At 41.4% G+C, this 27,310-nt stretch overlaps 2 protein-coding genes across 10 annotated transcripts in view; one reads left to right on the top strand and one right to left on the bottom strand.

Annotated features, from left to right (window-relative positions):
• SLC49A4 (solute carrier family 49 member 4) overlaps window positions 1-25,121 on the bottom strand; it is a 105,437-nt gene extending 80,316 nt beyond the window's left edge. Inside the window, exons 1-2 of one of the 4 annotated variants that reach the window (XM_070508985.1) lie at window positions 24,587-25,121; window positions 15,711-15,804 (exon numbers count right to left, since the gene is read on the bottom strand). In XM_070508985.1, coding sequence (XP_070365086.1) covers window positions 15,711-15,804; window positions 24,587-24,929 — 437 coding nt within the window. In that variant the 5' untranslated portion in view covers window positions 24,930-25,121. The remainder of the gene's footprint in view (window positions 1-15,710; window positions 15,805-24,586) is intronic. The other 3 variants (XM_070508986.1, XM_070508987.1, XM_014829525.3) reach the window with 3 other exon arrangements.
• Window positions 25,122-25,993: 872 nt separating this feature from the next.
• Window positions 25,994-27,310, top strand: part of HSPBAP1 (HSPB1 associated protein 1) — a 72,314-nt gene continuing 70,997 nt past the window's right edge. For 2 of the 6 annotated variants that reach the window (XM_070508981.1, XM_014829543.3), the window contains exon 1: window positions 26,290-26,519. In XM_070508981.1, coding sequence (XP_070365082.1) covers window positions 26,456-26,519 — 64 coding nt within the window. In that variant the 5' untranslated portion in view covers window positions 26,290-26,455. Of the gene's footprint in view, window positions 26,226-26,289; window positions 26,520-27,310 lie in introns of those variants that run through there. The other 4 variants (XM_070508980.1, XM_070508982.1, XM_044771484.2 and 1 more) reach the window with 3 other exon arrangements.

Genomic DNA, 27,310 nt, shown 5'->3' with positions numbered 1-27,310 from the left:
CCTCTGACTTGTGCCACATACCAAACTAAACAGTTCCAATCACCTTGTTTCATTTGTTATAACACCATGTGGGAGCTATTATTATCCCTATTTACTGAGATGTGAAAGCCTTGGTTTAGAACAATTAAGAAACGTGCCCAAGTGCTAACAGGCAAAGTGGAGATTTAGACCCAGGTCTGACTCCAAAATCCATATTCTACTAGATTGCCACTTATAAACAGAGCACGTAAGTGCCACCAGTCATACAAATAATACAGCTGAACTCAATACTGCACGCCTACTCTGCTCCAGGTGATGGAAATACAAAAAAGACAAGAGCCATCACAGTATCTTCTAATAGAAAAGGAACTGGTTGAGGAGTCGGAAGACCTGAGTTCTGGCTGAGCTCTGAAACTAACTAGTTGAATGGTCCTGGGCAACATGTAAATTTGTGGAATTCCATTTCTTCTCCCATAAAATGAGGAGACTAGTCTAATTCAATATGCATTCACAGAGCATCTGTTGGGTTAAGGTACTATAATCATAGGATCACTGGGTCCCTTCTTGTTCTAATACTTTGTGACTTTTAATTGTTAAGGGTTAGTGAAGACTAGTTTCTTGCTTGCCTTCCATTTGTTTTCCTGCTGATCTTTCCTCGATATTCTATTTAGTGCTCTATCTTGTTCCTTCTTGACCGTACCCTTTTCCCGCATTGCTTCCTCTAACCCCAAAATACACATTCACATTCAAGAGTAGCCTTGAAGGAGAAAAGAAGCTGCAAGTCCAAAAAGCATAGACAAGAAAGGGAGGCAAGGTACCTCTTCTGCCTTGGAGGTAGAGGAGAGGGCAGGCACAGTACATGTGACATACACATGATACTAATTACTCCTTTTTTCCTGCTTATTTTGCTTTTTAATCACCATGCGGGTGTCAAATTCTCTTTTTTTAACAATCGCCACCTTGAACTACTTAGAAAAAGTTTTTTGAAAGCAGAAGGAAATAATAAACAGGCATATGGGAGAGAGGCAGGGCCCTAATATAGAAGCATGAGTGAGTGGGAAGTGAATATGTGAATCAGGCCTGCTCAATTCTTTGAAAATGCTGGAAAAATTATTTGAAGGCAAAATCGCTCCAAGCGTCATTAATATTACTAAATTAAGAAAACTAAAGACATTTTAAAATCTTTTTTTATAAGGGGAACTACTTTCTAGAGGACAAAAACTATTTAAACTGTTTATGAAACCAAATACTTCCCCTAAAAGCCAGTAGATCCCAAGCTGTCAGACAGCAATTTCACCATAAAATTTTTCTTTAAAAATGTCATTAAGTGGTTTTAATCAGGACTCGTGATGGCACAATAATCTGTGCGTGGTGGCTCATAAAGGTCACTGCTTTGATATTTAACACTTAGTGTTCCAGAAAGACTCGTCTCATCTAGAAGGAGAAGGGTTGGGATGAGAACATTTGATTATGCCTAAAAAGACTAAGAGTGGAAGGAGAATATGGAAGAAACAATCTATGAAAAAACGAAACAAAAAACTTGACAAAACAATATGAATCTTAAGAGTTAAGATACAAAACAACTTATTGCTTAACTCGTCATGAGCTCTCAGTAGAATCACGAAGAGACTATTTTCTAAGCAGCAACGTAAGTGTCATAGGACATGTCAGCTTGTGACAATGTAAGGATCATCCAAGTCCAGTTTACTCAGTTCTCAGATCAGAATACTTCTCACTCCAACAGGGTACCCGTGCTCAACTAGTACCCAAAGAAGGTAGAGCACTACGGACCTTCAGATGGGCTCTAAGTCTATGAGGTCACTGAACTTGGGGGGCCAACCTTGAATATGTGAATTTAATGAAAAGTCATCTCAGGAAGTAAAACATACTGATTTGACTTTTAAAAATTACTCTACTTTAAATAATTATGTGCTTTTTGCATTAAAAGTCGTCATACACAAACACACTCCTCACAAATGAGTTCAGTAGGAGAACTGGGACCTACAGGATCTTAGGGTTACCCTCTGAATTCACAAGAAACCTGGCAGGGAAACCCAGTTCCATTCGTCCTGACATCTTTAAGATTTCCAGAATTTAGCCCTGCTCCTTGTCCCATCTGTATCCTAGAGTCCCTCAGGGCTTGGCATCACTAACGTAACTGGTTATATAAACACTGTTGACCTGGTAGTCCTGACATAACACTGACCTGTAACACGAAGATTTTCATGTTAGCCTGACACTATTTTCTGTCACCTACCATCAACCTATCCTATTTTGTGAAATTAACTTTTTAATAAAAATACATTTAAAAATAAAATTCACTTGTATATATAAAAACCAGTTTTCCCATTTAAAGGTAATACAAAATAAGAGGTACGTTTTTCTGGAAAAATGCTGGCCATAAGATATAATAAAATCATACAAACATAATAAATTCTTTAAAATGACAATAAAGGAGATGAAATACTTATAAGTTGTTCAATACAAGCTGTGTTACTTAACTCATTCAACAAACACACACTGAGTATGCATTGTATATTGGGTAGGCATTGTGACAGGCCTAAGTATATGAGAATATAAAATTAAAAGCTAAAGCTCTTGCCCTTAAGAATCCCTAAGAGTAGCTGAAGCATCAGCTACCAGCACTGTACCAGGAACATAAAGAAAAACAAGGCAATAATTAGTCCTGCCCCTAATGCTTGTGGGGCCTGTGACAAGAGTACCAATAGAGGTCCCTGCACGTCCTCCTCTTCTCACCTCTGGCTCTAGTCTGCAAGATCATCGCATGTGTATGCATGTGGACCTGAAGGTCCAATTCCATCCAAGCTCCATCTACCTCCTTCCAAACAGCTGCCCCTCAGCTACTCCTTGGGCCTAGGGAGTACACACCAGGGATGCATGAGGTCCACTCTTGGAAGAACAGACCAGGGAAACAGGCCCACACAGGGATTTCTGGGGTCTTGTGTAGCTAGAAGATGATGGGCAGGGTGGGCACATTTCCTTGGCTCTAGAGACCCCTCAGCCCATAGGTAATGGCAAAGCTGAAGGAAAGCCAGAGAGGAACACTCTCGGGCATGGGGTCCAGGACACAGACCCTTGGGAGTATTGACAACAGTGGGGATACAGAAGGGGATGGTTTGGAGAACTGTTCCTAGCCATACAAGAGATATGGCTGAGTGAAAGACTGGATACTGGGGGAGGGGACACCCACAACTCTGTAAAAATGTACAATAAGAGGTTGAATATAGTCAGAAGGTAAGGAAAGAGGTCTGAGCGAAAAGATATATGTTGGGGTTGGGAAACAAACACTGGAGAACACTAACTTTTTTTATACAGTCAGAGGAAGAGAAATTTAGAGTGACATTTGAGAAGGAGCAATTACAGAGGCAGGAAAAAATAAAAGAGGGACGACTGGTGTCATAGCAACTAAGGAAAGAACGGTTTTGAGAAGATGAGAGGGAGCTGTCGACAGAGTCAAATCAAACAGAAAGATGGTTTGGTAATGAAAATGTAATCACTGGATGTGGCAACAAGGAGGTCGTTCGTGATCTGAGTAGAAGCAGTTTCAATAGAACATTGAGGGCGGAAGTCAAACTTGTGAGGAAATGGAAATTTGGATTTAGGCTATTCATTCTAGTAGTTAGAAACAGATGCCAGAACAAAAATTAGGTATATAAGCTTGGCAACATGAAAAAACACCCAGCTTAAATGAATAGTCTGAACTGCAAAGTCTCTGCCTTCACATATCGAAAGACAAACGCAACTCGTAACTGTCCTAACGCTTTCTAAGCCCTCGTGAAAGAAGCTGGCTTTCGGAAATTAATACCTATTGATCTGGGCTGTCTGTTAAAAATAACATGCAAAAACAAAAGAGGAGTGATTCACAATCTTCAGTAAAGTGAAGGAAATCACATAATTTAATGTTAATGCTTCTGTGTCATCATTGTATGCTTCAGGTTAGTTTGGCAAGTAACAAGTTAAGTTTCTTGCAGACAGGATCATGGCTTCTAAATTCCGCCCAGCCAGAGCCTCACAAAGCACTAAGGCAGTGCACACGCTCCCTGGGACGCATGGACTGATTCAAGGACGGGGAAGCGGGGTCACCGAAACACACAACTGAGCCTAGTTTTAAAAACCTCGCAAAGTCCCTTCACGTACATCCTATCAGTTCCATTTATAAATTTTAAAAAATTTACTCAGCAATACAAAAAACAAGGTGATTAACAAATATTTCGGGAATAAGGCTTTTTAAAAGACATTGAGGGTGGTAAAAGGCAGGCCCTCACTTTACTACTGTCTCGGGCAGGGGGCACGTGGGAAGGGTCGGCAGGAGTCAGGAGGGTAAGGAGGTCATTTGGGCTCCTGGGCAGTAAGCTCTGCAGCAGAAAGGGAGCTCTCTGGCAGCCAACTGGAGAATTCAAGGGGTCTAACTCTTGCTTTCTCCCCTGAAGCTGCACGCCTGACGCAGGTCAGTACATAGTCACGGTCAGGGGACTGCAGGTCTGGCCTCTGCAGGTCAGCCTGGGACAGCTCTGCAAGGGGGCAGGTGGGTTGCTCTCCTTCTTCATCCCAGCCTCCCCACACTGATTCCTTAATTTACTCCCTCTTCTCGTCCTCCTTCCAATTCCCTTTCCTTCTCTTCTTCCTTGGGTCTTTTTTCCTTTTCCCTTTTTTTCTCCTTGCATAACATCTGCCCACTTCTGAGGCCCAGTTTGTCCCACCCCCATAGGCCAGGTGGAAAAGTGGATGAAAGAGAGGAGAATTTTCCTAGCAGGCTGAGAGGAAGATTAGACTAAAGATCTCGGAGTCTCTCCAGCATCAGCAGAACTAGATGACAGAGACTAGGAAGACCGAGAGCTGCCCATGAGTGTCAGCGCTGCTGAGGCATGCTAGCCTGTGGTGAGCCTAGGACGGACCTAAGGGGGCCTCACAAAGTCCCACCCTTGCCCTGTGCACCTTCACCCCTCAATTAGTGCCTCTGTCCTTAGAGAGGCTGAGGCCTCGGTGGCACGTGGTATGGCATCTGTGCACAGCTGCATTCCTTTTTGTATCCCTCAGTTTACACTACAGCTTTTCAAACTAATGCCAACTGCTGAAGTTCAAACTGCAGAACTGAGTTCATGATGTCTAACATACTTGACATTTTTGTTTGTATTTAATCATATTCTGGTATCCTCAGCTTTTGCTTTCTGACATCGTGGAACAAATACCTATGATTCCTAAGTTATTTTGTACTTAGAATAACATGATGTTTTAGAATTAGAATTTTTATAGCTGGAAGAGACATCAAACCTCACCTAGATAACCCACCCTCCTCATTTTACAGACATAAAAGCTGAGTTCCAGAGAGGCTAGAGACACATTTAAAATCATACTTATAATTTTATAACTTTCCTTTCTCCAAAAAGTATTGGAGAGAACTCCAAATTCATATAAGTAGCTAGTGGCTAAGCCAGGATTAGAAATCAAAATTAGAACTGATTTTATCAGTCCACAAGTCTCTCTATCCGTCCACATGGTCTCATTCTGAAGGTTCTCTGTTAATAAGAGCAACAAAAAAAAGCATTGATGTTAAGATAATCCAACGTTCTCAGATCTAAAGTCATGCGGTAGCTGGCATATTTTTATTCTGTGCATAGACCTACTTTATAAACCTCTGGTTTATGACGACCAGTATTGGTGAAAGCAACAGAGTGGGCTTTTTACAAACTTAGCAGTTTACTTAACAATTACTTTCTCAGTGTAAGTCCTGCATTCTTAACTTAAATTCTATGTATTTTAATATGAAACAACTTAGAATCCATAAAATACTTACCTCTAAGACTCAACATGCCAACAGTTCACAAACTTTCCCCCAATTCCCAAATCCTAATCATCCTGCATCAGAATAAACTCATGTGTTACAGGATTTCCTGGATACTGAAAAGGGCAAAAGCACTAGAAATAGTTTTCCTTTATTTAGTCCAAGAAAAGATAGAGAAATAAAAAGAGGCAGAGATGTTATGAATTAATTACAGGAAAAAGGAAATTAGGAAGGGAGAAATAGAGACGGTGGTGGAACAGAATGAGCCTTCTAAAGACTGTTATCACAGCCTCAGTTTTCTTTTACGAAAATCTTTTTCACGTTTGTATCCTTTAATAATTTTGTCCAATTATGATTCAATGAAAAATATCTACTATGGTCAAGGCACCTGTGGCTAGACACTCAAGAGAATATAAAGATAAATATTACAGTTTTGGTCCTAAAGAAACTCATAATAATAACTTATCAAGTGCCAGTTATAGCATCTATACATAAAAAAACACTGTGAAAAGAATATTGGGTTAGATATCAGAAGACTCAGCTTCTAGTCTTAGCTAAATTTATTAACAGAATAATCTTTGGTGAATCACTTATTCTCTGTTTCAATTTCTCCTAAGGTATTTTATCTGTTTCATGGGGTTTTTAAGGACAAAGATGATAATCTCTCGGCAAGGAACAGGGGAAATGGACTTAGTCTTGACTGAGAGGTATCTACCTCCCTCCATTTTGTCTCATAACTTTTTCTTGTCTCATGACTTTTATTTCGTCCTTTTAGTTTAAAAGTATATATAGTCACAGTAGAAAAGAAGTGCATAGAGAAGGAAAAAAATCCATAAATTCACTAACTCAATTCAACAAATCAAACAACCACTACTAACATTTTGATTTTTCAGTCTTTTTCTTTCAGTTTTTTTCCCTACATAGCTCTCAATCAATACTTAAGCATAGGTAACCCCAGATACCATATTAAATCTACAGTTTTATGCACTAAATCACTTTAACTGTATAGTCTATCATCAGCATTTTCTCATTTCATTGAAGATTCTTTACAATCATAATTATTAATGGCTCCATGAAGTTTATTATACAGAAATACAAAAACTCATTTAACATTTTCCTAATGTTTGCTATTTATTTGCTAATACTAATAACACTGCTGTATGTAATAATCTTTGTAGGTAATTATTTGCCACTTTCCAAATTATTTCCTTAGGGTCAATAAATTAAAGGGTATGAACATTTTAGGCCTTATGAAACATACTCTTAAATTGTTTTCCAGAAAGGTTTGTAGTAATTTACATTCTCATCAGTAGTGTCCACAGTGCCTGCCTCACCAGCACTGAATATCACTATTTAAAATATACACACATATACACAAATAACTTGGTATATTAGTTTTCTATTGCTGTTATAACCAATTACCACAAACTTAGTGGCTTTGAAACAACACATATTTGTTATCCTACAGTTCTGTAAACCAGAAGTCCAACATGAGTCTCGTCGGGCTAAAATCAAGGTATTGGCATGCCTGTGATCCCTTCCAGAGGCTCCAGAGAGGAATCTGTTTCCTTGCATTTTCCAGCTTCTCGCAGCTGCCTGCATTCCTTGGTTCACAGCCCCCTTCCTCTTTCTTCAAAGCCAGCAACAGCAGTTTGAGTCCTCACACTGTATCTCTCTGACGTCCTCTTCTGTCTCTCTTTTAAGGACTTGTGTGATTACGTTGGGCTCACCTGGGTAACCCAAGATACTCTCCCTATTTTAAGGTCAGCTGATTAGCAAACTTAATTCCACCTGCACCCATAGCGCTCCTTCATGTATGTATGTACATGAATATGTAACATAACATATTCACATATTCCAGAGATTAGAATGTGGACATCTTTTGGGGATGGGAGGCATTATTTTCCCTTCATATTTGGGAAGGCCAAAAGGTATCTCCTTGTTTTAATTTGCTTTTCTTTTTTGACTATAGGTCCTTTTTTCTCTTGGTATAATTTTTCTTATCTTGAATGAGGGCTTTATATAGTATCTGCATTATTTACCTGTTATTGCTCTTATTTTGACAAATACGTTTTCCCATTAGTCTACGTTTTGTGAAGCAAAACATTTAGCCATCTGTAAGTAGTCAGATCTATCAATTTTTCTCTTTATGATTTTCCTTTATTTTTCATGCTTAGAAAAAAATATCTTTCTCATGTAGAGATTAGATAAATATTTCCATATATTGTTTTCCAGCTAAATATTTAACTGTTTAGTTCATCTGAATTTGTTTTGATGAATGGTATGAAATGAGGATCTAAAATGATCCCTTCCCCAAATAGGTAACTGATTTGCCAGGGGTAGAGACAACCAACTGTCCCCCAGTGTCCATTCTATTTTCCTTTTAGTTACAGAGCACCCCAAGTTTTTGCTGGGGTGCCACATTCTACATCTCAAAGCCCCCCTTGCAGGGAGGTGGGGCCTTGTTACTATGGGTAGGCCAATGAGATTAGAGTGGGAGGACTTTAAGGTCACCTCTATGAGGACAAAGAGCTCTTCCTCTTCCTGTGGGATGAAATGTAATTATAGTGCTGATGGACCAGCTTTGGACTTTACTGCCAAGGTCATCTCCCTAGGGGAGAACATGAGGGGGAACTTAGGTCCTTTGTAGAACAGAGCTGCCCAACTGCCCTGGCCCACCCGCCAACTCTGGACTATCAAGTAAGAAAGAAATACTATCTTGTTGGGGGCATTACATTTTGGGGTATCCTCATTCCCTAACTGAGGAATCAACTCGAGAATGCGGGCACTGTGTTCACATAGACACAATATGTTTGGTACTGACTTAGTGGTTAGGCTGTAGCCTGAAAAGGCAGGTGACTTGTGAGGCGCACAAAACCACTGCTTGGGATAACTTAGAACCGGCTGGAAAAAATCAGACCATTGAGTTCCTGCCCCTTGCTGCTTTCAGGATGGCACTACAAAGAGAGATATAAAGTCAGGCAAGTGTTAGATTGTTTGCAAGCACAGAGGGAAGGGACAAGAGCTCTGCTAAGAGAGTTTCTCTCTGCTTGAGGACTGCAATCTAAATTTAATGAGAATCCAGGAATCTGAAGCCTCAGGTTGCTTCTGTATCCTAAATGGCAAGAAATAAAACGTCCTTTAGAGCCTGTCTAGCAGCAGAGATCATATAAAAGGTGTTATTTTCCTACACACAGGCCTACTTTTTTCAGATGGCATCCAGGGAGCCACCACTAAATTGAGGGGAAAAGGGATGGGCTGAGCACAAAAGCCAGTAAATGAAAGGAGATGCAGCAAGCGTTAGAACCACAGCCACGGGTAAAAATCTTTGGGTGTGGCTACATTTACACGAACCCACTGGATGTAAATAGACCAGAAGGCTACTAAGCGTGTGAGAGAAGCGTACTGCCAGACACTACAAAACAGGTCTTTCCACAAAAGTTCAAGACTGCTGATGTGGGCCAGCCCTGGTGGCCTAGTGGTAAGTTTGGTGTGCTCTGCCTTGGAGACTCAGATTCGGGTCCTGAGTGCAGACCTACACCACTCATCTGTCAGTGGCCATGCTGTAGCAGTGGCTCACATACAAAAAGAGGAAGATTGGCTGCGGACGTTAGCTCAGGGCTAATCTTCCTCAGCAAATAAACAAATAAATACACCAACAAAAGACTGGTGATCCTGCAGGTCCCCAAGTCAGGCAGAAAGTGAAATGTGAAAGCTGGGTAGCCCCCAAGAAGGGCAACTTCCCCAACATGCACTTCAGGTGTGGCCACTGAGGATAATGGACAAAAAAGCCTCCAGAGGACAAAGCCAAAAGCCACCAAGAACAATCAAAGAAACGTCTTCCAGAGAGCCACAAAGACCTGACAGGACCCAGAGATGCTGGAGTTTTATGAGTTGGATGCAATAACTGGACAGGACTGTGGGTTTTCTCCTTTGAGGAAGGATGAATACGTTCTCTGCATGGGAAGAGGCAGGACATGGATATATGGGGGCATTTGATAGCAGAGACTCCTAAGTGTCTCCTTACATCTATTCTCCCTTTCTTTGTTACAGCATCTTTGAGTTTTGACTGGGTACATGGCTGCTGAGCCACATTTCCAGATTCTCTTTCAGATAGATGTGGCCATGTGACTAAGTCTGTAACAATGGGATGAGAGTAGAGATGATACACACAACCTCCTAGTTATCACTTAAAGATGTGGTCACTTGCCCTGGATGTCCTACTTCCTTTTCCTGTGGGCCAGAATGACAGTATGATAATGAGCCAGCCTGGACCATTTGGACAAGGAAGATATCACCCTAGCGGATGTTGGAGCAACAAAAGAGAAGGAGCCTGGGTCCCTGGAGGGCCTTGTGGAACAGAGCTGCCTACCTGCCTTGAGCAGCCCCAATCTTTTAGATTGTTTCTTTGGAGAAAAATAAACTTCTATCTTACTGAGACTGTGTATTTTCGGTCTCTTTACACAGCTTAGCCTATACCTTACTAACACTTGGCTGTCAGTAAATGTTGACTGTTGAATTGTGGACTTAAAAGATGAAATTTGGGAACCAACATTTGTTAAGTATGTCTACTATGTCTGTTTTTCCATTCTCTTTTCAAAAGTGCTTACATATTTTTATGTTATTTTATAAGTTATTTATCATATTTGCGATGCATATTTTTCCCAGTTTGCACTTTAATTTTATGATTTGTTTTGAAGCATAAGGGTTCATACGTTTATGTAGTCAAACCTACCTTTCACTGTTTTTATGCTTGGAAAAAAGCAATCTCTCAGGGCTAAGATTCATTTTCCCTTATGCTGCCTCATTTTAAACACGCAGCTCATCAACCCATCTGGAATATATTTCAAGGCATGGTCTCTGCTAAGTACCCCCAATTTTTTTCTATTCGGTAATCAATTTGCCCAAACACAGATCAGATAAACTTATTTAATAAAATATGATTTAGTTAATAATCTTACTTATTTGTGTGTTTATCACCATATGTTACATTATTATCAGCATCTACTTCTGGCCTATTTTGTTCCTATAATCATTTTGTTGCAGACAAATAATGTTTTAATTATTTGTCCCTTTCGATATTAAGAGAAAAGAAACCAGGGAAAATCTTTATTCAGAAGAAAAGAATAAATAGGCATTTGCAACAGACTTTTAGTATATCTTTCATAACTTTTAACCCAGTCTACTCTGAGTAACCTATCAACATGCGTGACTATGATTATCCACAGCAGGGAGAGAGAGGGTTGTTGTGATCAGGGAGGGGCACTGAAGGGACTTCTGGAATTCCAACCTGGGTGATGGGTACATGGCTGTCTATTTTATGATTATTTCATAAAGTGTACATAATACAATAACGTATATAATATGTAATAATATAATAAAGTAAATGTACATGTACATTTAACAACAGTGAATTTAAAAATTCATATATGATATTGTGGGCCCTTGGAAGAAATGTCTCAGAAATAATCATATCCCAAAAACAAAGGGGAAAAAAAAAGTATTTTCCAAAACTCTAAAGATCATTTTACACACCTTTCTATTCCCTTTCTCTCCCTGTTAAATGCTTATTATGAGGAGTTAATCTTCTCCTACTAATCTTTCTTATTGAATCCCATATGGCTGATCACCATGCAGAAATACCTTCATGAATCCTGACCACTGGAGTGTTAAAAGTCAAATTGGGGCAAATAAAATTATTAAATAGAGGGTAAATCTTAATTTGCTTTAAAATAAGACATTAAAAATATTATGTGATTATACTGTAGGATGGGCAAGCACAACGCAATTTGCTTAATTACTATGTAAAGTGAGGAGGTTATGTACCTAGTGCAGTAGTTTTCGAACTTAAAATGAGCATAAAATTAACTAATCCAACTGGAATCTACTTAAATGGTAAGGCAGACATTTAAGGTTCTTCATTTTTTTTTTTCAGAGAACTAAACAGTTGTCATAAAGCCATTTGCTAAATAATTCATCTTTCTGGTATGGTCATTTTAAATGTAACTTCGCCAGCTGCAAAGTATTCCACAATGGGATATATTTCTAGAAAATCTATATTTATTAGAACTATACTATTTAACTATTTAACATGTTAGTAAATGTTACCCATTGTTAATATTAATGAAAATTACACACAAATGAAAGATAATATGGCACGTGTTATGGAAATCACTGGGTACACCTATGATTAAAAGCAGATATAGCTTACTATAAGTTCACCTTTCAGAAGTGTTTAAATTGTTTCCTGGGCATATAATATCACATTTCACACTTAGACTAATGCCATTCATTGCTATAGAGCAATGCCATCTATAATTTTTTTTGTATGATTTGCGTCCTGATCATAGAAGAAGAAATGCTTCATGGTTCAATATTCTAAGTTCTATGATGTTAAAAGGAGAAAAGTGACAAAATAATTTTTCCTGAATTTTCATTGGTAACATGCAGACAAAAGAAATACTGACACTATGCAGAGGCAGAACACCATCAGGAAGGCGGTAAGAATAGTTCTGACTGAGGAAAGGGCTATTGCGAAAGCTGCTCTTCTCATGTCTTGAGACTTACAGAAGCCAAGATACAGGAAGCCAAGGGTGCAGGGCACTATTCCAGAAGGCTGGGTCAGAAGGTCAAAAAGCTCCAAGTGCACCAGGGCACAAAAACACAGACTGCTAAATACTCGTTTCAATGCTGGCCAAAAGCATATTAAAGGTCTTTATCCCTTCCCGCTGAGTGTCAGATCAAGACTGAAGCTTAAAAGTGGTGATTTATTGAAACTGCTAGTCAAAAATACGTATTCCAATCATAGCATTTTCATTTTAACAGCTGCGTATGCATTGTTAGTAATACTGCTTAAAAGAAATATTGTACGGACATAAAAGGAAATTTCATTTCAAGGGAACAATATTCCTACATTCTTTATAGATAAACACACGAGGATTGAAAATTCAATTTATATCGTGTTTTTATGAAAGACCCAATCCCTCTGAACTCTTTATTTTATTTCTCTTTTTTCTCTTTCCTATCTTTATTTTTTTTCACAAGCTCTCTTTCTTTTTCATACCACCTTCTCCACTGACACAGAGAGCCTAACTCTTTATTATTCCTAGAATTTTGTATCTGGAAATGATACGAAGGGTATAAGACTAGAGAGAAGCAATAACACGGATGGCCAAAACCAGAAGAAAAGCCAGAAAAAAATTAATAGGATTTTTAAAGAATATGTTGTTGAATTTAAGCTTACATTGAAATTTATACTTACAAACTTTGGATGCTTAAAAAAAACCTGGATGTTTCAAAAACTAAGAACATCTCAAACACAATAACGAAACTCATCCATTAAAACCTTGCTCAGAAGGACAAGAAATGGAGACTCGCTTTCCACAAGAACCCAAATGATTTTGCTATCTTCCTTTTTAAAATATGAACACTTGTACTCTACGTTTTCTAGAAAGATAACACATTTTGAAAATTTGAAAATTAACAGCATTTATTTTGAAACTGAAAAATTCTGTTCTGAATGAAAGTTAGCATCTTTTCCTTCAAGTCCACTCCTTCCTCCTCCTGCATCCCCTCTCTCTGTGAATGGAATCAACGAGGTCAGTCTCTGGAGTGAAAGCTCAACCATATCGCCTCCCATTGCTCTCTCACATCCTCTCTCACAAGGGCTATCCTTTCCATTCTCACAACTTCCCAGGGCCAAGAGTCATTCTGGACTTCACTCTCTCTCTTATTCCTCGTATCCAATCCGTCAGCAAACCCTTCAAAATATAAGCAGAATTTGACCACTTCTTACCACCACCACTGCCCTCACTATGGTCCAAGCCACCACCATCTCTCACCTGGTCTACTGCACTGGTTTCCTAACTGGGTGCCTTACTCCTGCCCTTGACCTCCAGCTTCAATCTATTCTCAGTAAAGCAGCCTGTGACCATGATTCTCCTCAGCTCAAAACCTCCAATGGTTTCCCAGCTGAGACAAAGCTGACAGCCTTAAAGGCCCTTGCCTTGCACTCCACCCGCCCCCCCCCAACCCACTTCAGTCTCCTTTCCCACTTCTCCTCCCATGAAGTCTCTCACTGCGCTCCAACCAGACCAGCCTCCTTGCCAGGCCCTACTCTTCCCTTGCCATCCTTTACACTTTCTGTTCTCTCCTCCTGGAATGCTTGTCCCCTGGATAACGCAGCGACTATTCATTCCTTCAGGTTTTATTCCAAAAAGTTACCTTCCCAGGAAGGTTTTTTTCAGCCCTTCTTTCTGAAACTTCATGCTTCCCCTGACATTTCAAATCCTTCTTTCCTATTTTATTTCTTCTCCATGGCACATACTATATATTTTATTTATTTACCCAGTTTATTGCCAGTCTCCCCAGTGGAATACAAACTCCATCAGGCAGGGATTTGCCTATTGTGTTCTCTGCTGTATTCCTCACGCTCAGTTGAGAGCTTGGTGCATAGTAGGAGCTCAGGGAATTTTGTTGAATGACTGAACTAATAAAGAAATAAACAAATCAACAAAAGAATGACTCTGCATCTTTCCTGGTCTCCTACCGGCAGTCTCTGCCCTCTGTAATCAATCCCACAGACCTCAAATCAGCAGTTTACCCAACAGAGGTCTGATCCTCTTGCTGCTCAGATTAAGAACCTGGGTGGCTATGTGAGGAAAGTACAATTCCACAGAACGGCATCAAGATCCTTCATAATCTGGACACCCTTTCCTAAATTCATCTTTTTATATCCCATTCTTTTTTAAAAAATTTTTTTTAAATTTAAAATTTTTTTTAAAGATTGGCACCTGAGCTATATCTGTTGCCAATATCTTTTTTTTCCCCTTCTCCTTCTCCCCAAAGCCCCCCCACCCTCGGTACACAGTTGTATTTTGTAGTTGTGAGTGCCTCTGGTGTAGCTGTGAGTGCTGTGTGCGATACCGCCTCAGCATGGCCTGATGAGTGGTGCCATGTCCGCGCCCAGGATCCGAACCAGCGAAACCCCGGGCCGCCGAAGCAGAGTGTGCGAACTTAACCACTTAGCCACTCAGCCACGGGCCAGCCCCTATATCCCATTCTTACACTTCATTCTGTAGACCAGCGTCTCCCAAACTTGAGTAATTTATGGGTCCTTTTTAAAAGAAAAAATTTCTCAAAGGCTTTCAAGGTCACATGCAAGGAACTCCAGTTTGAGAAACACTAATTTAAGAGACTGACATTCTGGTCAACAGAAATGTCTTTTAATTACAGATTGTTACTGGTAAAATAATTTTTGATATTACAACCACAAGGGAAACAAAATGTAAACATCTTCAGATACCTTGCACTCCCTGAGAATAAATGCATGGACCCCAGCTGCAGAAATGCTGCTGTACACGAATGAAACGACCTAGCCATCCCCGAAGGGGCCTATGCTTACTTGCCTCCATGCCTTCATCCCTGCTGGTCCTCCACCTTGGAATATCCTTCCCCTAACTACACTTACCAAAACCCTCCTCATCTCTCAATGCCTAGTTTACTTATCACCTCCTTCACGAACTCTTCATTTTGATACCCTCAGCCGAAACTTCTCTCAGTCTCTCAGGGCAATTTTATCTCTCTCTATGGCATTACCTACATGATTCTTCCTCATGCTATACTATTATTTTCCCACGGTTATTATACTATTATCTTCCCCTGGTTATTATAGCTCCTGGACAGCATGAAGATTAACTTGTTTTCTTTTTATTTACACAACAATTAGCACAGTATCGTCCATATGACAACAAATAAATGGCCACTGAATTAATCATCATGTAGGAAAAAAACACCACTATAAATATGACCCTCTTCTGATCCTATTAAAAATGGAATTGTTTACTAAAAGCTTATAACCAAACAAATATAATATTCTCATAACAAAAGACAAAATGTGGGAAAATATTAAGTTATTTATAGGATTTACCTTCTTTTAAGCATTAAGTCTGCTATAGGTATGCATCTTAGACCAGTTCCCAAAACCACAAGGAAGGATGTCAGAAGCACAGTTATCCGAAGACCTAAAAGGAAACAAAACCATCTGGATTATTTTCTATTTTCTCTTTAAGTAAGTCCACTGTTAAGAACAAAGATTTTTTTACTCAATCAGACTTATGTTACATTCTAGCTTTTCTCTATAACTCCCAACATGGAAAAAAACCCTCTACATGCCTAAAATGAAATGATTCTAACTTTAATAGAAAACTCTATTAGCTCTGTTTTTTCAAAATGAATGGCTAGAATGTTTTGTTCACCTATAACACAAAAAAATACAGAAAAATAATTTTATTGTATGTTTTTAAAGATTGGCCCCGAGCTAATATCTGTTGTCATCTTCCTTTTTTTCCTTCTACCCAAAGCCCCCCAGTACATAGTTGTATATCCTAGTTGTAGGTGCTTCTAGTTCTGCTATGTGGGACACTGCCTCAGCATGGCCTGATGAGTGGTGCTAGGTCCATGCCCAGGAACTGAACCGGTGAAACCTGGGGCCACCAAAGCAGAGCGCGTGAACATAACCACTTGGCCACAGGGCTAGCCCCCTAGAAAATAATTTTAAAGGACTGGGTATTTTAGTTTTATATCTCCAATATAAAATTTCGAATTTTTAAATGTAAGCTGCAAAAACTCTGAAACTCTTCAAAAACTGGCCCTAAAAAGTTTTTTAAGGTGATAGATTATTGCTTTAAATTTTCTCAAAAAATGACAATTGGCCAGTTACATATTTTATCTTATAATCAGGAGGACGAGCTAATGCTTGTTATAGGGTCATAGGAAGTGGTCCTTTAGAACCTTTTGATTATTAATACAATGATGGTCAATTATTTTGAAAACGTGTGCCAATGGTTGGTCACATGGATAACAAGGTAAAAGAGAATATAAAAACAAAGTAACCAAAACCAGGCACAATATTCTAGCTATGGCAGAATAATATAATGGATCTGTATCTTCCTACTATTGCAATGCTGCACTTATGTTACCACTAAACTAATACTGCCTTACTGTTTGCGGCAGCCACATCACACAGGTGGCTCATACTGAGTAAGTGGCAAGGTGGCAACATTTCTTCCATTTGCTCCCAAACTCAACACCTCCTTGAGACCACTTCACAGTGAATAGATTTAAACTGTTTAATGCAAATTTTTCTTTTTTTTCAGAACTTTCTTTTTTTGGCAGAGGGGAGATGGTTAAATCCTCGGTTTTCAAAGAGCTTCTCTGCTTGAAGGAAACTGAAAGTCAACAAAACTATAATTATGCAGACTAAACACATCAAGGAAAATAAACTTGAAATCTGGATCAGGCACACACATGCTACATTAAGCATAATTTTGTGATATGAACTGAGTTTACTTTATAATATTCTTATATAATCTGAATATGATTAATACAATTTGGCAGAAGGAATACCAGAGAAAATCATGCTTCTCGGCAACAAGTAATGCATATATACTGCTCATTTACTGCTTCTACTAACAGAATACAGATTTTAAAACCACATTATAGCCACAGGAAATAGAGTGTAATTAATAAAAAGCACATTCATGGTCATAAATATCCTAAACTTGCAAAATGTTGCTCTTATAAGGTTAGACTGGGTGCTGTATGAGATACTGAAGAAAATTTTACAGATTTGGGACTATAAGGCTTCCATTCCATATGATGTTTATTTTTTTCCTAAATATTTGGTTTGTAATTAAGATAAGTAGCCACCAAGTAGGCAGTGGGGCACTGTTTACGGCTATATGGTCCAAACGACCAGGTTCCCTATTGTTACTGCTGAAGCTAGCACACTTTTCTGCTCAATTATGCTGTTTATCAAATAAGCAACAATATAACAACTAATATAAATATTTAAGAGTAGAGCAGCTGTGAAAAGCTGATTATTAAAGCAACCTCCCAGAGACAGCTCACGGCTTTGTTGCTTATTTTTAATTATTGCCAACTATTATGTAATCTAATGCTCAATTTTGAATAGAATGTTTTCTTCATCTCATTGATCTTGACAAGGCAGGACTCTATAATTTCATGTAATCAAAAAGACATCAACTGACTTTGGGAAGGAGAGGTATGAAGACCCCAGAAAAATGAGTATATGAGACTTTATGTAAATAAATCCCAGATGATTACAGTACTAGGATGTGAGGGCAAAAACCATCTGATGAAAAAGGTAACAGAACAATTTTGGGAAACAAACATGATGGAAAATAACAATAAATTCTATGCAAATATAGCATCCAGACATTGCAGTAAGCTTCCTTCCAATGCATGAGATACTCTTTTTGCTGGGAACCTATCTGGTATAGGAACAGAGCCTCTAAACAGGTGCCAAAACAATCAGGATGCAAAGTTGGCTGGAGAAAACCAACCACACACACAGCCATAGCAGAAGTACGGGAAATCAGTTATGCCCACAAAGTTGATCTGGTAAGACTGCCCTTTCCAGCCAGGCTCCATACTTCCATCAGCTGCAGAGGTGACAGCTTTGCTTGCTCCTGGCCAAGACCTCCTGTTCCTGCCCCAACAGTCACAGCCCTGCCACCTCCATCTGCTTTGGAGGCTATCAGGCCTAATCACATCATGCCCATTTTTCCTGTTTACATCAGTCACGAGAGACCCGAATTCACAGGTCACCCTTATCCCAATGAGGTTTCATATATCCCCTAATCTGACCTCATCTCCACCACCTCCCCAACTCCTGAAACCTTTCTCCTGTGCCTTATGGAGTGCTCAGAATCAGTGGATCAGCGGAATCAGATTCTCGAGCTCGTCTCTAGATGTTCTCTTCACCTTCTGACTCCCACTGAGACCTCTCCCCTGATGACACTGCTTCCCAGCCACTTCCACATTCCTGTTACTCTCTCCTCCCTAAAACTCCCCAATCTCTTTTCGTTCGATGCTTTTAAGATTTTCTATGGTTTTAAGCGATATGATTATGATGTGCCTTGGTGTAGTCCTCTTCATGCTTCTTCTGCTGGGATTCTTGAATTTCTTAGATTTGTCGGTTTACAGATATCACCAAATTTGGAAATTTTTCTGCCATTATTTCTTCAATACCTTCCCCCCCATCTCCATGCCCTCTACTTCTACCTCTCTCTTCACCTTCTGGGACACTAACCACATGTATATTAGCCCACTTAAAACTGTCCTACACCTCACTGATGCTCATTGGGTTTTTCTTTTAGTCTTTTTTTCTCTTCTTTGTTCCATTTTGGACAGTATTGCTTGCTATGTCTTCAAGTTCACTAATCCTTTCTTCTGAAATGTCTAATCCGATGTTGAATCCTGTCCAGTATATGTATATTTTTTGTCTCCGACATACATTACATTACATTCATAGAAGTTTAATGCTGGTCTTTTTATGTTTTCTGTGTCTCTCCTTAACATGCTCACACTTCCTTCTATCTTCTTGAACATATGTAGTATATTTACAGTAGCTGTTTTGATGTTCCTGTCTACTAATTTTATCATCTCTGCCATTTCTGGGTCTGATTCTATAGATTGTTTTTTCTCCTCTTTATGGGTTATATTTCCCTGCTTCTTTGCACGCTTGGTAATTACTGAATTGGATGTCAGGCATTCTGAATTTTACTTGTCAGGTAATGGATTTTTTTTCTTTGACCCTCCTTTAAATATTTTTGGATGATGTTCTGGGATACAGCTAAGTTACTTTTGATCTTTTCAAGGCATATCTTTAAGCTTTATTATGTGGAACCAGAGCAGTCTTTAGTCTAGGGCTCTTTTGTCTTTACTATTGAAGCAATGCCCTTCTGAATATTCAACCCAACCTCCAATGTATTCTGAGCTCTTCTATTCTGGCTGTAGGGAATGTGAACTATTCCCAGCCTTCTGTGAACTTTGGGAATTGTTCTGCCGGCTCTGTTTTGGTGGTCCCTTCTCCAGACTTGGCTGGTTTCCTCACAAGTATCTGCTGATCAGTGCTTGGCTGAAGACTCAAGAGAACTCCCTGTAGATCTAGAACTTTCTTTCTCTGAAGCTTTTTTCTCTCTGGTACTCCACCCTAAGAATTCTAGCTAAGTTGGCCTCTTGCAATTCTCAACTGTCTCCTCAACTTAGGAAAACTGTTTGGGCTCCCCATCTCTGCACTGCTGCCGAGAAATTCTCTCCAGGCAGTAAGCTGAAGCAATCTCCAGGATCACTGTCCTGCTCTGCCTGTTGTCCAATGTGTGAAAACACTGTTTCATATACTTTTATTTTGTTTTGCTTTTAGTTGTTTAAGATGGAAGGATAAATTAAGCTCCTGTTACCCCATCATGGCCAGAACAGCCTTTGATCTAAATTTATCTGACTATAATACTCACCACTCCTTGCTGCAATTGTCTATAGACCACCACATACCTGCCTCCAAGTCATTCACCCTCACTTGCTTGCAAATGTCTTGGCTCATTATTACTCATTAGCATGCTACTTCTTTCATAAATCTGGTGATTTCAATATCCACTAGATGATCCTTTCAACATCCCGACCTCTTGGCCCTGTGACTTCTTATTCCATGATCACGTCCTCTACCCTACCTCAGTAGTCTGTTATCTTGGTTATACTCTGACCTTATCTTTACTAGAATGGCATTCATGACATAATCTCAATTTCAAGCATCCCATTCTTCAACTATGACCTCCTCTCTTTCCCACTCATTTCCTCTACTACTCTAAATTCTTGATCCAATTGGGAATGACAATTTCGGAGCCTTCTACTTTCTCTCATCCACCTCAAGTATTTCCTTTCTCCTTTACACAGTTTAGATTCCACAGTCCATTGCTGTATCACTCTCCACATAATCCTCTACTCTTGGCCTACACTTTCTTAGTCCTACGCACCTAGCAAACTGCAACTTTGGTTAAATCTTGCTCTGCCAACTCTGCCCGTGCCTGCACTTGCCCAACAGCACAGGGTGAAGGAAAACACACAACCATGGCAACTGGTCTCACTTGAAATTAATACCCAATCACCTAAAGCAGGCCCTTAGTGCTGCCCAACAATCCTACTATATAATTTCCTAGTCCATGTGTTCTCCACTTTCCCAGGAAATAGTTTCATAACTTATCCTCTCTCTTCAATCCTCCAAAAACTGCTCTCCTATCTTCACTCATCAAGTGCTAACTTCTCTTCTTATTTTCTAAGAACTATAAGCAAAGATAATTTCTACGAGCTCCTACCACCCACCATCTGCATCTGCATCTATTCATCCTATCTTCTCTTCAGTTAGAGGGGAGAAACAAAGGGAAGAAATCACTCCACCACTATGCTGACGTCACTCCCCTCTTCTCTTCAGTTGCTAGTGAAGAATTAGCTATCTTCTATCCGAGGCCAACCTGTTTACTTGTGCTCGGAGGACCGCATTCCATCTTGCTTACTCAAGGCCATGGCTACAGCAGTTCTTCCCTCTCCCTCCAGCATCGTCAATTTCCCCCTTTCTATTGGACCCATTAGGATACTGCATTAGAGAGATATATTTAATAACTCTTATGTTTAAAGATACCTTGGCAGTAGCCACATTCCCTCCAGCTACTGTCCCATTTCTCTCCTGCCCTTTATAGTGTAACTGCTTGACATAAATGTCTACTCGTTGTCTCCAATTCCACACCTTGCATTTTATTTTGAATTCATTCCTACCACTTGAGTGAGACTATTTTAAAGGACACCAAAAATCTCCATGTTGTTAACTCCCAGGCTCTATTCCAGTCCTCACTAGCAGGTTCTTCCTTATCTTCCCAACCTCTAAACGTCCGAAGGCCTCAGGGCTCAGTCCTCCACAGAAGCAACACCCTTCTCCAAAAGCGATCTCACTTGGCCCTGAGACTCTAAATACCATTACAGGTTGACAAACCCCAAATTTATTGCTCAAGCCTCTCCTGTGAACGCCATATTTGTAATCCAACCGACAGTTTAACATGTCTATTTGCTGCTTCCACAATCTTCTACCTCTGAGTAAAGTGCAGCTTGATTCTCCCAATTACTAATGCCAAAGAGTTGAGAGATATCTTAGACTCCTCTCCTTTCTTCACGCCCCACCTCTGACCCATCAACAATCACTGGTGAGTCTACTTTCAACACGTATCTGGAGTCTAACCGCTTCTCAGATCCTCCACTCCCAATACCCTGGTTGGAAGTCACCATTAGCCCCATCTGGATTATTCTGCCTGCCTCCTAACTGGTCTCCCTGCTCTGGCCCTTGTTCTCAAGACAACAGCAGAATCATCATTTTACTCTTCTGCTCAAAGCCGTCCAGTGGAGTCAGGCCCCCTCACTCCTTAACGGCCAACGTGTTAACAGTGGCCCACGAGGCCCTGCATGATTCAGCCTCCCACAATGTCTGTGACCTCATCTCCTACCACTATTTCCCTTATGGCTCACCTCTGGCTGCAGAGGCCCCACTGCTCTTTCTTGCATATGCCAAACAAAAGTTCAGGACCTTTGTCTTTTTGACCCAAACAGTCTTGTCCAGAATTGACAAGTCAGGCTTCCTTTTTCCCTCAGGTCTCTGCTCAAACATACCTTATCAGTAAGGCCTTCCCTGATACTCTATATAAAGCAGAATACCACGCAATCACATTCCTTTTTTCCCTTGCTCTGCTTTATTTTTCTCCAAAGCGTTTATCACCATCTGACTTACTAAATATTTAATTTTATTGTCTGTTGCCTGGATCTCCTCACCAGAATGTAGGCTCTGGGAAGGCTATCTCCCCAGTGCTTGCAACACATTTACATGCTAGCTCCTCCTTGAAACTTTCTTCACTTGGCTTCTCAGAGCACACTTGCTCTTGGCTCCCCTATTATCTCACTAGCTAGTCATTTTTTGTCTCCTTGCTGGAAAAGGAAAAGGGGTGAGAGAGTATAAAATCTATTTTAGCAAGATAATTGGTCTTCTATGCTAAGCTGGCTGGGACTCACAGCAGCAAGAAAGCCAGACTACTCTCTGCCCTCTAGGGAGCAAGATATGCTAGCATCCTGGACGCTGGGAATTTACTTTCTATGCACACAGATAGGACACCTGCAGCAGCAGCCAACAGATGAGTGTATTAGCTTTCTCCTACTGAAAAGGAAAAGCACTTTCTTAAAAGAGAATTTTTAAATTTATTTTTTATTGCTTCAACCCACAGAAAATAGAAAATTGAATTCACCATATAGTTACAGGAACTATGAAAGAACTCCTGAAGTAACTTATCTTGCAAAGCGAATAAGTAATCCCTAATTTATCTGGCCATAGATAAAAGATACAATTACAATAAAAAGGGTAAAAAATTAATCTTTTTATGCCATAAAAACAAGGTTAGTTAAATTTAGGGAGTAATATTGAAAAATGCTCCTGATAAAAAGATGATAAATAAACTATAAAATAGCATTTTTCCCTAAATTTAGCCAACCTTGTAAGAATGACATAGGAATTGACACAGATTGAAGATTAAGGAGAAATCAGAATTAAATGCCATTTGGACCCTAGACTGAATCCTGGAAGAGGAAAAAAAGATACTGGTGGAAAAACTGGTGAAATCCAAATAAAGTCTCTGACTTAGTTTAAAAGCAAACAAAAAAAAATCTAAACAAAGAAAACCTCCACTCAGTACAAGAAACTCTTCCTCAGCATCTAGCACACATCCTCTGCATAAGTACTTACTCTACCTGGAAGCTTGACACTGGTCAAGACACACCTTCCAGAGCTGGACACCTTTCATTGTTAGAAATACTTCCTCATCCCGCTTTGAGTTAGAGCCCTTTGTAACTTCACTCCATTTAGTTCTTCCTTCTAGAACTACACACACTAAGTCCAATTCCTCTTTCGCTTGATCTTCACATATTTTATATTCTGCCTTAAGTTTCTTTTTGCAGCTTGACACACCCAGTTCCCTTCATCTTACACATTATGATTTTTACATCCTTTATCGTTCTTGTTACACAACTTTTAAAGTACGCAAGCTTGTCAATGGCCTTAACGCTCAGAACTGAACACTAGAGTAGAGCATAGCCAACTATTTCTCTTCTAGTTGTGGACACTATTGTGCCTAAAACAGTCCTTCCTGTTCTTAGCAGCTACATCATATTGATCACAAATTCTTTACTCAAATTTGTGTGGTCTAATTCAATGCCTTATCATTCAGTCCTAGGACCTTTTTTCTTCTCCTCACAGAATCACACTGGCAAGTGGTAAAGTCAGACATCTGGCCAGAGTATTCCTCTGCGAAGTCTTCATTCATCTGCCAAGCTTTATCTGAGAGTCATAAATTTCAACCGATACAGCCACCAAGTCACACATACACACTTGAAAGCTGCTGTTAACCATTTTCCAGAAACCAAAGCGTCAGATCTGAGTTTCCCAACAGCTCTTCCTGGGCTGGAGTCATCTATTATGCAAGGCCAACTCATTACTTCCTTATATCTGGGCATCATCAGTCTATTTTCTGACCTTTCATCCTCAACATCCCCAAATCCCTTTGAAGTCAAAGCATCAGTCATTTTTGTCAGATGTAAAAAACACACATGGCACGTGCACAGGGATGCTCTCTGATGTCCACAACATGCAAAAACTTGAACACTTGGAGACCGCTTAATCCCTGCTGTTGCATAATGGGCTTTGACATAAACAAACAAGTATCTGCAAAGAAGCCTTCCCATATTCATCGCTTTAAGGACGGAGGGTTTCTATTCAGGAATGGGATGCCAGCAACACTCGGTCACCTCACACAATCCCAAAGACGAAGGCGAGGGAGGCGGCCCGCGGGCCTGGACACCCGGCAGACTCCGTTCCCCCAGGAGCGACAGCGCTGGCCGGCGCTCCCCGGACCCCCTCACCTCTCTTGTCCAGGAGCCACATGAACGCGAAGCAGGGCAGGAAGCCGATGGGCCCCCACAGCACGAGGAGCGCGATGTCCCAGCTGGAGAAGCCGTAGGCCTGGCGCGCCGAGTTCTGGATGGGGCCCCAGGTGTTCCAGACCAGGCCCTGCGCGAAACCCAGCAGCGAGAAGAGCAGCAGCACAAGCCAGCGGCGCCCGTACACCCGCCCGGGACCCGGGGCCGCCGCGGGCAGCGCCGCCGCCGCCGCCTCCCGGCTTCTCCAGGCAGCCGCCGGCGCAGGCCCGAGCGCGGGCCCCAGCAGCGGCTGCCGCTCCTCCTCGCTGCTCCAGCCCGAGCCCATGCCGACGCGCGACCCGCGGGGCCACTGGCCGGCGCGGTCCGGCCGGCCGCGGACCAGCCCCGCGCGTAAGCGGCCGGAAGAGGCGGGGGCCGAGGCTGCTGGGGTCGCCTTCGGCCTCCTGGCCGCGCCTGGTGCGCCTGCGCCGTGCGAGCCGGTCCCAGGTGGGGAGGCGGGGCTGGGACGGCCGGCTGTCAGGAAAGAGACCAGAGAGGGAGTGGACTCGGGTCCTGGAGAGAGGACGGAGAGGATCTGAAAAGGCAGGCAGGAGCGCGGCTGAGCCCGGGGCACGGGAATCTCCCAGAGAGGGCTGTGTTAGAGGAGGTTGGGCAAGGAACACGGGGTTGCTGGAGGAAGTGCCCAAGTTTACATCATGTGCCTAATAAACAAGTCGGAGACCTCCGGTCGCTTAAGCTACTTAATGCTTGCTTCTATATTGGGTTTATTCTTATTTTTCTTGGATTTATAACTTCAGAAATTATAGGGGGAGATAGGATAAAATTGAGGCGTAGGGGGGACTAGAAGATTGCTGCATGAAAATAATTTCTTGTTTTTTACGTACAGCAAGAAATGCCTAGTTTTATCAGCTTTCTTTTTGTGTCGTACATACCCAATGAGGAGATAATAAAGTAGCCAATTTAATTCATCTGTATATACATGGATAAAGACATAGATATCTTCCTATCCATTTTCTTGTCGCTTAATAGACGAGCAAACAAAGATATGTTGATTAAGGCTGGAAGATTTCTGCCCCCAAACGACCTCGATTCGTCTCCAGTTATTATGATTTTGATCAAAGAGTAAATGAGGAGAAGGGTGAGGGTTGTTGATCTCTTGCTCAAGCAGCCGATTGTTTATTTGGTATACAAATCCAGAAGCCTGACAGGTGTCGGTTAGTGTCCTTGAAAACCTAAGTCAAGCGATTTGGCTTGTCTAGGTCGGGAAATGAGTCACGGGGAACGCAATTAAAAGACATTTGCCTGAGGTTCGTATTCTCCGGCAGCCAAGAAAACCAGATGGAGTCATGTTACTGCCAGAAGGGCAAGGGAGGTGGAAGAGAAACGTGAGCTCTCCTGGCATCCAGGGCTGGTTAAGAGCGGCTGCAGAGCAAGCGAACGCAGAGCCACATTCCACTGTCCCGAGCCCCACAAAAAAAGCAAACCGTCCCCTAAAACTCCAGTACGGTTGGGTGGCAAAGAGCGCCAAGGTGGAAAGGAAGGGCCTGATTGGAAAACGAGGAGAAGCAGAAATGAAGCCAAGAAAAGACTACAGTGAAAGGAAGGCTAAGCTCTGGGGAAGGTAACAGGCGCCACAGCCTACACCACGTGCTTCCGTTTCAACAACAGGGAAATCAAAACAAATCTGCGGGGCCCCGCCCAGCCCGTCACGTGACTCCACGTGAGCGGCGCTTCCCGGGGACCCCGGAAAAGTCCTTCCGGTGGTACTGCCTCAGAACGCGGTTTGGGCACTCGTCGTGTCCCACTCCCACTCCACTTTTGGGTCCGGGCGGAGCCCTTGTTGTGCTAGCCATGGCTGCAGGCCCGGGGGCGACCTCCGATACGGGCCCTGCAGCTGGAGCTGGCCAGGAGGCAGGTAGGTGCCAGGCTGAGGTCTGACCGTGACTACATCCCTGTGCCGACTGGCTCTTTGGGCATCCCTCATGTGGCTCTGCGGACCTGCCTTAAGCTATAAGGAAAATGATTTGTTTTCTAGTGAACGTGTCTTTTCTCAAATTGTGGCATCCATATTTTTGATCGTCGTTCCGGGCCCCATATCCCCTCCTCCTGCCAGTTCTGTTTCACGCAGGAGGATGTTTTGAATGTTACAGTGGCTTAAAATTAAGTTTGTGAAATTGGAGCTCACCCTTGGGGTAATTAGAGATATCTGGGACTTTTGTAAACAGCGATTACGAGCTTTTGTTTGGTTGCGGTGGAATCCTGCTTTAGAGAACGGGTAAGGTTTGGAGACCCTTGAGCCTGGGATCCCCGTTGGCATTTATTGAATGATTGCCCCGTGCCTGGCACTGTTCTGGATACTGCCGCGGGATCCAGAGATTTTTGGATGTTGATAACATTGCCTTTTCCCAATTGAGTAAAGGGGCTTAGCAAGGGAAAAAGAATGACCAATGTGTCTAACGTGAATACTAACAGTACACAGTGGGTGAAGGCTGTCACCTAGAGGAGCGCGCCCAGTGGGGAAAACATAGATGCTTTTAGGAGGGACTAGTTGGAGGTCGGCCTTTATGATTGGCTGAGATAGTGACAAACTCAGGTGGTGGCTCTGGGGGGTCATGGGAAGACAGGGAGCAGAAAAGCACTGGATAGATGTGGTTGGAGATAAAATAGTCATGTTTGCCTAGAGCGGGAGATGACCATTCCAAGCAA

This window comes from Equus asinus, chromosome 5, assembly GCF_041296235.1.
Source record: "Equus asinus isolate D_3611 breed Donkey chromosome 5, EquAss-T2T_v2, whole genome shotgun sequence".
NCBI lineage: Eukaryota > Metazoa > Chordata > Mammalia > Perissodactyla > Equidae > Equus > Equus asinus.
This window is presented reverse-complemented; position numbering and strand designations above follow the sequence as displayed.